Source organism: Gavia stellata, chromosome 1 (assembly GCF_030936135.1).
Source record: "Gavia stellata isolate bGavSte3 chromosome 1, bGavSte3.hap2, whole genome shotgun sequence".
Classification (NCBI taxonomy): domain Eukaryota; kingdom Metazoa; phylum Chordata; class Aves; order Gaviiformes; family Gaviidae; genus Gavia; species Gavia stellata.
In genome coordinates, this window is record NC_082594.1 from 95,327,763 (window position 1) to 95,340,230 (window position 12,468).

The 12,468-nt window shown below is 36.0% G+C and overlaps 1 protein-coding gene across 5 annotated transcripts in view; it reads right to left on the bottom strand.

Moving 5' to 3' along the window:
* CASK (calcium/calmodulin dependent serine protein kinase) overlaps positions 1-12,468 on the bottom strand; it is a 220,299-nt gene that overhangs the window by 26,912 nt on the left and 180,919 nt on the right. For all 5 annotated transcript variants that reach the window (XM_059816928.1, XM_059816721.1, XM_059816994.1 and 2 more), the window contains 4 exons: positions 11,749-11,937; positions 11,137-11,215; positions 6,172-6,257; positions 4,267-4,335 (listed from right to left, as the gene is read on the bottom strand). In XM_059816928.1, coding sequence (XP_059672911.1) covers positions 4,267-4,335; positions 6,172-6,257; positions 11,137-11,215; positions 11,749-11,937 — 423 coding nt within the window. The remainder of the gene's footprint in view (positions 1-4,266; positions 4,336-6,171; positions 6,258-11,136; positions 11,216-11,748; positions 11,938-12,468) is intronic.

Below are 12,468 nucleotides of genomic sequence, written 5' to 3' on the forward strand. Positions count from 1 at the left end.
TGGGATTATCAACGTCACCTTTATCAAATAGCAGCTAGGAGATACTTCTTTTCCAAAAAAGCAGTGACTTCCTTCTTTTATAATGAGATTTTCTGCTTGCTCTGCAATTCTGTTCCTGCCAATTTCTCACTTTCAAGAAGAGGTGAAAAATTAATTTTACTTTTTTTTTTTTTTTAAAAACCTGGTTTGTTATGATCTGCTAGTCAGTGATGGTTTAGCAAGGGAAAGCTTTGGAAAGTGATGCAAGCACCCAAGTCATCTGGAGAAAAGCAAGTTTAGAGTAACTTGGATAATGACACTATTTCTGGACTCTCTTGAAGGCTTCTCCCTTTGAAGGAAATTTTGTCAGCTTGAGAATGTTTTCATTTGTATTCCTCCAACAATTCTCAACAGAAAACAGCATAGTACTCAAAGCAAATGTTCATCATAACACACTGAGGAAAATACACATTTTCAGTGCTATTGGTGATTTCAGTACTAACTGTAAGAAATTAATCTATCAAGCTAGTCAAGAGGCATATGTACAATTTATAAATAATTAGGCAGTTCAACCTCAATTTCAAAGGCATTTAGAGTCTTAATTTCCTAGGGACCTGGTCTTTCTTTCCAAAAATATCAGACTCAAAAGTTAAGAGAAAAACTGTATTATGTACAGTCTAATGAGACAAATCAATGAGTAGAGAGATCCTTGTAGAATGCTAGGACTGCTTAGAACTGGACTGGAAAACTTCAGCTTTGGTTGTGAGTTTGTTTCTCCAGTAAATCCGAAAAAGCCCTAGTTCTCCTAGGGATAAAAGCAGAAAAACATTTCGAGGATCCAACGATTCTGAGTAGTGTAGAAGTGTTATCATCATGTTTCAGTATAACTTGACTATCTAGACTTCCCAATCTTGTCTAGCCCCAAGCCAAATAACAGAATGGCAGTCTTTTGGATCCTTGCTCTTCAGTTCAAGCACCACAGCTGAAGCCTTAGAAGAAACAATCACAATTATTTCCAAATGATGGCAAAACTAGTTTCCCGTTGATTCCTTGTTCTTAAGTGTGGATTATGAATGATAAATAAATGCATCTGAGATGCAATCCTATAGCAGAAGTCAATTATATCTACAAGATGTGGCCTGATCAAATTAGATACGGACAAGAACAGCTATATTAATGACGCTGTTGTTAGAGCCACAAAACAATGAGAGAGACTTTCCAAAAACGTGAAAATACATTTCAATTTCAGTCTTTCTCAAGGAACCTTTCTGGCAGTATTTTTAGTACAAATATAAAAAAGGTTTAAGACTATAAAAAGTCTTATATTCTGAGCACTAATAGAAATACCGCAAGACTAAAGGAAAAAATCCATGGTGATTACCACCAGATTTTTTTTTAAAAAATAATATATATATAAAGGCTTTTCTTCCTAATGAAACAGCTTAAGTGTTTCACGAAGACGATCTGAAACGTAAGGGATGTTTATAAGGAAATTTTTTTTGTTAAAAAAGAAAGAAAGAAAAAAAAAAGGTAGCACTTCCCTTACCATTCTCATCTACCTGACACTACAAAAAGTTACTTGGGGTGTTTTGTCAGTACAAAGTAAGAATGCAAATGTAGCTAGGGCAAAATGCTTACTCAGTTGGATAAAGCTGAAATGTATAAACAGCATACACAGTCATTAGCCACAAGAAGAAAGTACTGCAGTAATTACTTAAGTTCATATTTATGCAAGTGTGTAATTTCCTGGGTGTAATTTCTGCTTCAGATGAAGCAGAAAACACAACATCCTGGCCATTGTGTTATCTAGGTATCTAGGTAACTCAAGCCATTTGCCATACCAGTGCCTAAACAGGTCATCTCACAGTAGATCAATTGATCAAATTTTTATACAAGGGAATTCAGAAGTACTATGTTTTCAAGTCTACTCCACGAAATAGAAGACCTGGTAACTGAATGGAAGGCATGGGTGCAGCAAAAGCCACAAATCCCCAAGAAACCTGAAATTATTCAGTTGAGATTTGGGAAACTGCCTAGTGACACTGAAGTACCATTACGTACTATAGGGACAAGACTTCCCTAAATATGCAGAAGTGGCTCAATACTTAGAAAACACCACTACAACACTTCTCTTAAATGCCTACAAAAGAAGAAAAATATGGCAAGTGAAATGCAAATCTCAGTTATTTACAAAAATAACATCCTGCACCCCCCTCACCTTTGTATATAAAGGTATATAGACAGATTCTATATAAAAGGCAGTTCACCTTTGATTCTACTAATACTTAGTTTTTCTTATTCAAGATTAACAAGATGTTTTGCAATCCAATGATGTGATCATGGTAGGAGTCTCAAAAACCCCCAATTATTGATTCTGTTTTATATTGCTTTTCTGGTAAAACTATACTACGTGAGCACCAGTCCATGACTGAAGGGGGAGGGACGGACACCAAACATAAATTTATACTGAAATATTGCCAACAAATACCTTAACTAGTAAGATTATACTAGTGAAGACTCAGTATCTCTGAATTTATCCTGCTAGACAGCATTAGAAGCAAGCTTTTTTTGTCTTAGTAATGTCATTCAACATTCATTTTTAGCCTGTATCAATGGTTAAGGATTTGATTCATCATCTGAATCACAATCCTGAAAAATTCTGTGAAAAAAAAATATCTCTGTACCAAAGGACTAGTGATGCTTTAATAGGATGATTTAAAAATGTTGGCTCTTTGTAACAGTTGAAAATCTAGCCAAAGTCATGGTGTGGCCGAGCAGGTGGAACAGACTCAGCCACCTCTGATTAAACGAATGCTAAATGCCACAAAGTGTGATAATTAGACATGTTTATTTTTTTTCCTGTCTTTGATCACACATTTCTAGTTTTGCTGTTTTTTCCAAAGGAAGGTCAGAGTCTATTTTCCTCTCTTCCGTGAAATGAATAGTCATGAAGAACCTAAGGACACAAATGACCTGCTACTACTAAAATGACACCGAATGGTATTAATTTAAAGCTGCATGCTGAATTATTTTCTCCAAATAATAATCTTCACAGCTGGTATATAGTTTCACCAATTTCTGTATTTTAATATTGGAAGTGAGGTATCTTTTATTATTTACAGCAGAGAATTCAATACATAAATTTGTCAGCACACTCTAGAATTTCTATTTGAGGTGGTTTTTTTTAAAGCCTTTGCATTTCATATTTATAGCTTTTAGGAAAATCGGCCTCATAGGTGAAAATTTATCAAACCTTCTACCTCTAAAACCTTTTAGTTCTTGTTGACTTCTATTAAAAGTACAGAAGGCAACCAAAGAGAAGAATTTTTTTTCTTTCAAACAGATTGTTCTGACAATCACAACAGCCGTTTCTGTGTGTTCTAGCATCTGCTGAGACACAAAAACAATTAGGGTGAAATCACAGCTCTAATTAAGATAAGGTGCTTGACTCCAACAGGGGTTGTGATTTCACTCTTGGAATTCTAATTTGGGAACTGTTTCTGCAGTTAAGCGTGTGGCACAGAAAGACTGGCATCATCTGCATAGTGCATATGCCATCTGTATGCTTAAATTGGAACAGTATCTCTCAAGAAGCCATTTTCTAGAATTTAATTCCCTGCAGTTGCAATCTGGAATATAACTTTGTGAGCAGAAGGGAATTAAACATTACTGTGTAAAAACCATAATACCAAGTTTCTAGTTCAACAAGAACTAACTCCAAATCTGTTTTTCTTCTGTAACGACAAATACCATTTTTTCATGGAAACATAATATTAAGCCACGTGTAACTGTTACAGACAACCATCACAAATTTACCTCAACAGGGTTATACAGAAACAGATTCTTCAATTAACCCTTAACAGCCCAAAGCAGTAAAATAATGTTTAATGCCTAAAAAAAGGAGGATTGTTCCTCAGCTTAGGAACTTTAACAGACTTTCTGGAGAATGAGTTTAAACTGTAATTTTTTTAAAGGGGCTTCTTAAATGCATGAGTTGAGGATCCCCTTTCCTTTTGTTTGTTTTTTTTTTTTTTTTTTTTTTTTTTTTTTTTTTTAAAAAATAGGCTGTAAAGAGTTAGTTAAGGTGCTGATGAGATGAATATGAAGGCAGGGCTGAGTAGGTAGATGGGACCTACTCGTGTTCCGTTATCTTTGTTGTAAAATTGGTGTGCGTGATCTAACAGGACAGGCAGAAACAATTTCCCAGAAAGCAGTAACATTCAGCCATCAGCAGGCAGTTAGTTACAGGACTGAGGAAGAAATGGGAGGGTTCATTAAATTCATTACCTCACAGGATGAAGATTGCGTGCGATAACTTGGCACAATCTTAAAGGTGATACTTCCACGCATTTCCCTCTGCAAAAAGAGAAGCACTTTTTAAAGAATAACACACTGAAGATAAATACTCCAAATCAGCAATGCTTGAAAGGAAAGCATCATAGTTTGAAAGCAGCACTATGTTTTCCTAAAGTAAATATTCAGCAAAGCTAAAATACTATGGCTCATTTGTCATTTCACTTAAACAAACATTTAGATCGTGTCTTGTTAATCTAAAAGATAAACGTACATTATTAGTTTGTTTGCCCGACCAGCTTTTGAATGCCTAGAACATACAGCTGTATTTTAAGGTGAGGAATTCACAGATATGTAGGTTTCTCCCATGTCAATCTTTTTCTTCTTTGTAGCTATATTCTTGTGATCCACAGAATGTTTGCTACTGAAGTGGTATTTTCTTCCCTTTCATCATACATGTTAAATAGCAAAAGCATATTCACAATTTCTGGAAAGCTGCACGTTACTCTACTAAAGGTAGAAATGTAAGAAATAGCCTTTCATCAGAACAGAACATGAAGTCTGCTAGTTTGCATTTACTATAGTATGAGAATATTCATAACAAGTAGTAACTGCAGAACAGCAGCAGACTGTGGCAACATATTTGCTCAGCCATATTTTCTTAAATGACAATTTGAATATAAGTACCACCACAAGGCTGACAACTGCAGGACTTGATCTGGGCAGAAAGGTAAGCCGATCGCTTCAAGTGATCTTGGAGTTTTCATCCCTTCTCTCTTTGGCTGGCTTGTTGTGAGCCAAAAAAACGCTATTTGCCTGGACTCACTTAAGCTTGTCTATATAGTTCTGGACACGAAAAAAGGATTAGTGATATCATCCAAGATCCCAAGATTAGGGTTGCATGCAGAAAAATTTGCAAGTGTCATGGAATATCATACTGACTCTACTAGCAAGGCCCAGGATGGAGTTTTCCTGAAAAACACCAGACTGTCTGAGCTCAAAATATTTTTTTTTAGTTTGTAACATCAATAAGCATGAGCCACAACACTTACAAATAGAAAGAAGGGATGTTCCAGCTACATATAAGGAACACATTTTTCCTTATGATGATAATGAAGTGTTGGAACAGGTTGCTCAAAGAGGCACCTGTCCTGTCAAATCTCTGTCCTTGGATATTTTAAAGGCTTAACCTGGGCTGAATTCAATGTTGACCCTGCTTTATGCAGGAGATTCGAACCTGAATGGTTCTATGATTTATTGTTTCGTTTTTGTGTAGCAATTATACCAACAGGCAAGAAAAGTTTCCTCTCTCTCATAGTATACTCAGTGACTACACTTAGTGTAGACTGAAGATTTAAAATAAGGGCATGATCTTTATAGACTAACTTGGGATGAGTATTAGGAGGAAAGCAGTATTTTTTCTGATATGCCTACTAGAGACAAGAGAAGAAACTGCTGCATTTCAACAAAGGAAACTCAGATGTTAGAAAAGACTTTCTTTCTAAAACATAGAAGAGTTATACACTAAAGTCAACTGCCCAGAGAATTTGGGGAACCTCCTTACTCAAGTTTTCTTAAAAGCTGGTCAGACATACATCTGTCAGGATTGGTTGAGTGTCAATGACCTTTTCCGTGGGACTAAATGGACTAAATAAAACGGCACCTGGAGGTGCCTTCTACCATTCCTGGGTATAATGTGCAAAAAAGCCACTACAAAAAACCAGGGGAGAGCCTGTAGAAGTCTTTAACAGTTGAACACGGGAAGACTTTGTGTTACATGCACATGTAGGCTATGAAGAATAGAAGAAAGAGGGGAAGTCACAATGCAATTACTAAAAGTTTTGTCAAAACAAGACAGGCACTTTTATAAAGAACATGAGAAAGATTTCAGACACTTACAAGCATTTTTTGTAGTTGTTCTACAGTTTGATTTGCCACACTGATTCCATTTATTTCTCGGATTTCATCCCCTACATGTAGCGTACCTGTGGAGTTAATAAAACACACAATCACCTCAAACATCTTTTTACAAATCGAGATAATTGTAAGACAGTACTAATATACATATGAAGGCATAAATATGAAACAACATTAAAATAAGTTTTTTTGCTAGATTCAGAGGACTTTAGTAGCTATGTATTAGCTACCAAAGATTATGGATCTGTCTTTCAGAGTGCAGTCAATACACCAGCATGAGATGCCCAAGCACCCTATAAAGTACATGGGGAAAACATCAGTCCCTTATAAGGACACTGCAAAAAGCCACACATCAAAAAGAAAGTCACCTGCAACTAGTCAGCTGGAAACGTTCAGAGATATTCAAGCAGTATTTTATCAGATGACTACTTAATGCAGTTTGGCTTCTGGGCATAATTTTATCTATCTTAATTTTATTTAGTCTTAATTTTATCTATCAGACTGCTGCATTTTTTCACTTCTCTGATTTTGATTTGTCATAGTTACAATATGCATTTTCTGTACGTACACTTGACTTCAGCTTGAATGTAAATGATTGGTGTGACTACCTACAATGGCAGCTGACGAAACAAAAATCTGCTTAGCTTAGGCAAGTCATAAAATGACCTGCTGAAGCTGGGACGGGAACGGCATGCTGCAACATGGCTCTAAGACACTAGAAAGGTTAACAGGGAGGCGGCAGTGAATGAATTAATTATCGTCAGGATTAGAAGCAACATAGGAGGCTCTTTTTGGATGATAATTTCTGACTTGAGTAACTCAAGCCCACCTAATTCTCTAGCAGTTCTCAAAAAAAACTTCCATGGTTAATTATTAGCCAGAAGAATGTGTTTCATATATAATGGAATATGACAAGGCCATTTACTTCACATTTGTTTCCTTCTGCTGTATGATTTAAATAATTTGTGCAAGTATCCTTTTCTAAATACTGTACCTAATACAATTACTGTACCTAATATAATTAATCTTACTTGGAAAACTAGCAACTGGCAAACATTTCCTAAACTAAAACACGTCTACGGAAAATTACCTGAAAAACTTCATTCAACAAGAATCCTGACAAATCCTTAAAATTCTTTTCCTGAACCAAAACAGTCAGTTTTCCCAAAGAATACCATGCAAGCAAAACTTTTAGCTGGACAAACATATGAAAAATCAAACTGTGTGTGTGCCAAACACAAGCATAGCCTGAACCAAGGAGAAAAATCCTGAAAAGCTCTGTTGCTATGATTCCTTTTGGGCTCTCTCCTGCAAAACAGAAGCTCACTTGGCAGTGCTACTGGAGGGAGCCAAAGCTTACGAAAACTTTCAGTACTCTCAAGAGTAAGTCTTTCAGCCACATTAAATGCTCCAAACATTTCTACAGGAGCTGATCTGCTGATAGTGAAATAATAAAAAAAGACTCATCACAATTCTTCTTCCACTCTCCAGTGGAAAAATTATCACAATTAATAGTCTACTGACTGTGAATGCAGCAGTCCTGCATCTGAATTTCAAGTTAATCTAGTTCACATCTAGAATATTGATGACCAAATCTCTAGTGAAACACTTTGAAATTTCAGTTTTGGCAGACTTTCTCAGGAAGGCATTCAATACCCAATTCTTAAAAAAAACATTCTAAAAAAAATGAGGGTCTGTGTTGACTGTATCATGCCCAAATCAAATTGTGCTTGAAGTCAGTGTAATTGTTATTAAACAATAATACTGAATCAGAAAGAGTATATGTCCTGCAACAGTATAAAGATTCTCTGGCATTATTAAAAAAATAAATCTGATGGAATTAAATATTAGAATGAGAATCAGACTCAGTAACATCCCCGTATCAAATAATTTCAACAATGCATTTAAATAAAATCCCATCTTCTGGAGCATTTCCCATTTCTGTTACTCTGACAGAAGTGAATATTGTTCTGTTCATGCCTGGAATGGAGCAGTATACATAAAAGTTGGGAATAAAGCATGGACATCTGGCAGTAGATGGTCATTCTGTTTTGGGGGTTGGATGCACTGATAAACCATAGAAAGACATTTTCAGTCGGAGGGAAGAGGCTTTTACTATTTGCAGAAACTTGTTACTCTTTATAAATATTCTTGTTGGAAAAGAGTATTCATGACATCTTTGAACAATGAGTCTTCTGTACCATTTGTAGCTCCCATGATACCTATATGCTTAACCGTCCAATTTTGGTTGCTTTTGTTCCTTTTCTATTGGCAGTGCAGTGTTTATTTAGAACTTAAGCTATTCATGAATTACTGATGTATAACACATCTGTAATAACAAAGAATGGATGTATTTCTGGAGTAAATTATTTTCTTCTTTGTCTTTGCAAGCGAGAGTGAAGACAGTTTTAGGAAGTGTGTGCTCTTGCTCTGCACAGAAGTATGAGAAATCCTACCCTATTAGGAAGAACAAACTCTTGGAGTCCCTGTTCTGAAACATGTTTTGTAGCTAAAAGAAAATTCTGTAGCTTGGAAAGTGAAAGGCTGTGAATGTATAATCATATTTTCACCAAGTAATCACATACATTTTGTTAGAATTGAATAAACGTTATCAGGGGTATCAGCATTTTAAAAATCGGTGTAAGCTTTACATTAAGTCACTCTGACAATGTAGAACAGACAATGTACAACTGCTGTTTTTCTGGTGACGTTAAACGGGCAGCCAATAAGTCCCCTCTCTTCTTTGGAAATCTTTTTAAATGCCATATTAGAACCTCTTCTTAAATGCATTTTAAGAATGAATTCACATTTAAGCACGTGTGCCCCAAAACCAGTCAGCAGCAAAAAACCTATAGGTTAAGATACTGAGGGCTGCTGAGAACTCAGGCTATATGCAGATCCCCTGAAAATAATACTTACACTATGAGTAGTCTAAACAGAATGCACAGGTAAAAAGTGAATGGAGAACCGAGCTAAGGTAAGGCACAGACACAAAGGTGAAAGCCAAGACATAAATAAAAGCCTAAGATCTAAGATACAACTCATTTACTGATCCTAAAAAAGCCGATAAGTCAACAAAAAGACAACGTTTCATTTTCATTGAGCTCAATCCTCTGGAAGGTGCAAGTAGACAGCATCTTTACAAGCCTGTCTCCCTACTTCAACTTCCCCACCTTTTGAATAGGGACAACTATAACCAGCAGGACTAGATACAGCTGGCATAGAGACAGGAGGCAGACTTCACAGCAGCTACTATTTTGTGATTGGGAATTGCACAGTTTTGTACTTAATATTGCTAGACCTGAAATTATAGAGTTCCTCTAACCCTCTCAGTAGATCTATTATCTAGTCATTGCTGTTATTGCCTGGCAGTTTTCCATATAGCAAGAGGAGACAGCAGAAACAACATAAAAAACCCCTGAAACAAATAAAATCCACAGACCCTGTCAACAGGATTCAAAGACACGTTGTGCTTGAGATCATTGTCAACTCACATTTCTATTGTTCTATTCAGTAAAAATATTCTAAATATAGGTATTTTGAATGAAGCAGTGAAGCTAAGAGGCATCTAGAGCACTAACAAAATTAGAAACATTTTAAAAAAAAGATGACAATACTACAGAAACACTGAAGTATAGTTAATTTTCAGACTAAAGCTATGTGCAGAAGAGCTACCTTAGTTAGATGAAGCACATATAGAATGGGTTAAATTTCCCAAAAGACACTGTATAATTAAAAAGAAAGGAACAGAATTCTAATGGGCATAGTTGAATTTTTTTTTCCCAGTTTTAACAGGTTTTAAAAGTTTTATTACCCCCCATTATGGAACACAGTCATTTGAAACAATGCTCTGCAGAGGATCACCACTACTTAAGTACAGTTGGATGAAAACCTTCCTTCTGCGAATCTTGGAGTAATCTCCTTCTAAAATTCACTTTTAGAAGCCAAATAAATTTCAATTCAGAGGGTCCTCTAAAAGAATACAGAAGTCTATAAATGAATTGCATCTTTGCTTGTATGAAAATTTTTATCTTTCCTGCTTCTTGACAGGCTTGATCATGTCAAGGAGACAAAGTGAATGTGTCAGGGAAAGGATCACTGCACTCTTTCCCCATTTCATGTTTTGTCTTCCTCATTACCTGTTCCTAGCTTCCTCTGAAACAGAACCGTAGGCTAGAAGGAACTTCAGTCTGACAATTGATGGAAGTTTTTGTGTTCATCAAAAGAAAAAGATGGCAAACTGGAAGACCCGAAGTAACCCTTTTAAGGGTGCAATCCAAACTTGCAGCTAACAACCTAGCAGGGAAGTTTATCTGTTTAAAGTAGGACAAAGCCCAGCTATTTTTTGACATCTGATCTGGACACACAAAATGGAAAAAAGGAGTAGACTGGAGATGAGAAAAGATGCATGTCTGCAAGGTTTGCTATAGTATAGTGAAAACTGAAAATAAAGATTCAAGTTCTAGGCACAAGAAATATTTTTATTTCACAAATCATTTTTATAAGCCTCAACATCAAAAGTACAAAGATGCTCAAGAACTGTGTGAAAAATATATGGAGAAATTTAAATTTTTTGTTGAAAAAAGGTCTTCCATTTTTGCAAGAAAACGTGCTGTAACTAGTCTAAGGATTTATTTTTTTTTTAAACAGAGAATTAAATAAGTACAGCTCCAGAAATTATTGGCATTTCAATCTCTTACTGAGCTATACTCCCATTATCCTAATTAAGGCCTAAATGAAACATAGTGGGCCCTCATCTCAAAACGCTCAAAGACGTCTGCAACTGGAAGGTAGCAAAGGCAGTTAACAGGACTCCATCCAGATGCAGAGGTACACTACTATGGAATAGTATCAATCAAAATGAGAAGCATGTACCGTTACACCGTTTGTACAAAATGATCTAAATAATTGTGTTTGAAGACAAAACTATTTATGACACATGATTACCTTGCCGGTGAATCATTCCTCCGTGCATAATTCTTGCCACAATGCAATGGTTCAGCTCATTCATTTTTAAAGTGATTCCCTACAAAAAGAAATGCTTATACTCTTAAAATAAAACATTAAGCAGTATGATTCTTGAGTGGTTAAGAACAGTCACTTTTCCTAAAAGCTTGAAGGCAGTGTATAAATTTCCAGGTTAAAATAAAAACTTCGCCACTCACATAAATATGAGCAATGAAAACAAATGCTATTTATAAGTGAAGATGCAATAATTTAATACATGAGCATAAAAGAGTCTGTTTTGTTAAAAATGTAATTTTGTATTGATGTGCAAAGCGTCCAGTTTGGTTTAAAGCCTAATCTGCTATAACTACTACAAGGTTGATTTTAAACAAAAACAGCTCTAGTGGTACAGCAGTAGTATGAATGCACACATGGCATTTTAACTTAAGGATGTACACAGAAGTTTAAGTATCTACAATGGCTGCTGAACTATTCCAATTATACTGGCAACCCTACTTCAAAATGTAGAAACTGTCATTAAAATCATTATAATACTGGTCTTTACCAGTAAAGAGTAAAGAGTCAAGAGAAATACCGAGGTTCCCTCCATACCATTGGTTCATCTGTGTTCTTCTGGAACTGCACCAGTCGAACTCGTGTTACGTTCTCCATATCCATGTCACCGTTGGCGCTTTCTGGAGAATCTCCGTTTAAGTATGGAGAGGTGGGAGGAGGTGTAACTCTCAGCGCTTCATCACTGTAAACTTCATGTGCCACTACATCATGAGTTTGAAGTAAGGCCTAGAGGAGATGACAGCAACAAAATATCAGACTTCCATCATCTCAGATGCCTCCCACTCATTCCTTGTAAGTATTTTTGAAGCTTTCCAGAAATTAAAGGAAATTCAAGATATTTGTGCCTCACTTTCTATGTAGGAACTTTTCCCTTAAAGGAGTCTAAGATAAACTTCAGCAGACTGCAAATGCATACACACATACCTAGCCTTTAAAATCTGCATGAGTAAACCTGATTTTCTACTGTAGATACCTCAGTGAGAACGATGCTGCTTCCCTGTCCCCCATCTTCTCGACACCTGCAAGGTGTCAGAATTAATCCATCTTTACTTACATGCCTAGACACAGAATTAGGAAGCTACCTTTCTGAGCAAACTATTCTATAATAATTACCCTGGTAAAATGAAAAGTTATTCAGATCCCATGGGATTTCATTCTAATAAAGACAAACTGTGGATTGGTACTGACTGAAAGAATGAAATACCATTTTTTGTTGGTTACTAGCATAATCAATTCCATATTCTCCCCTTCCCCTAG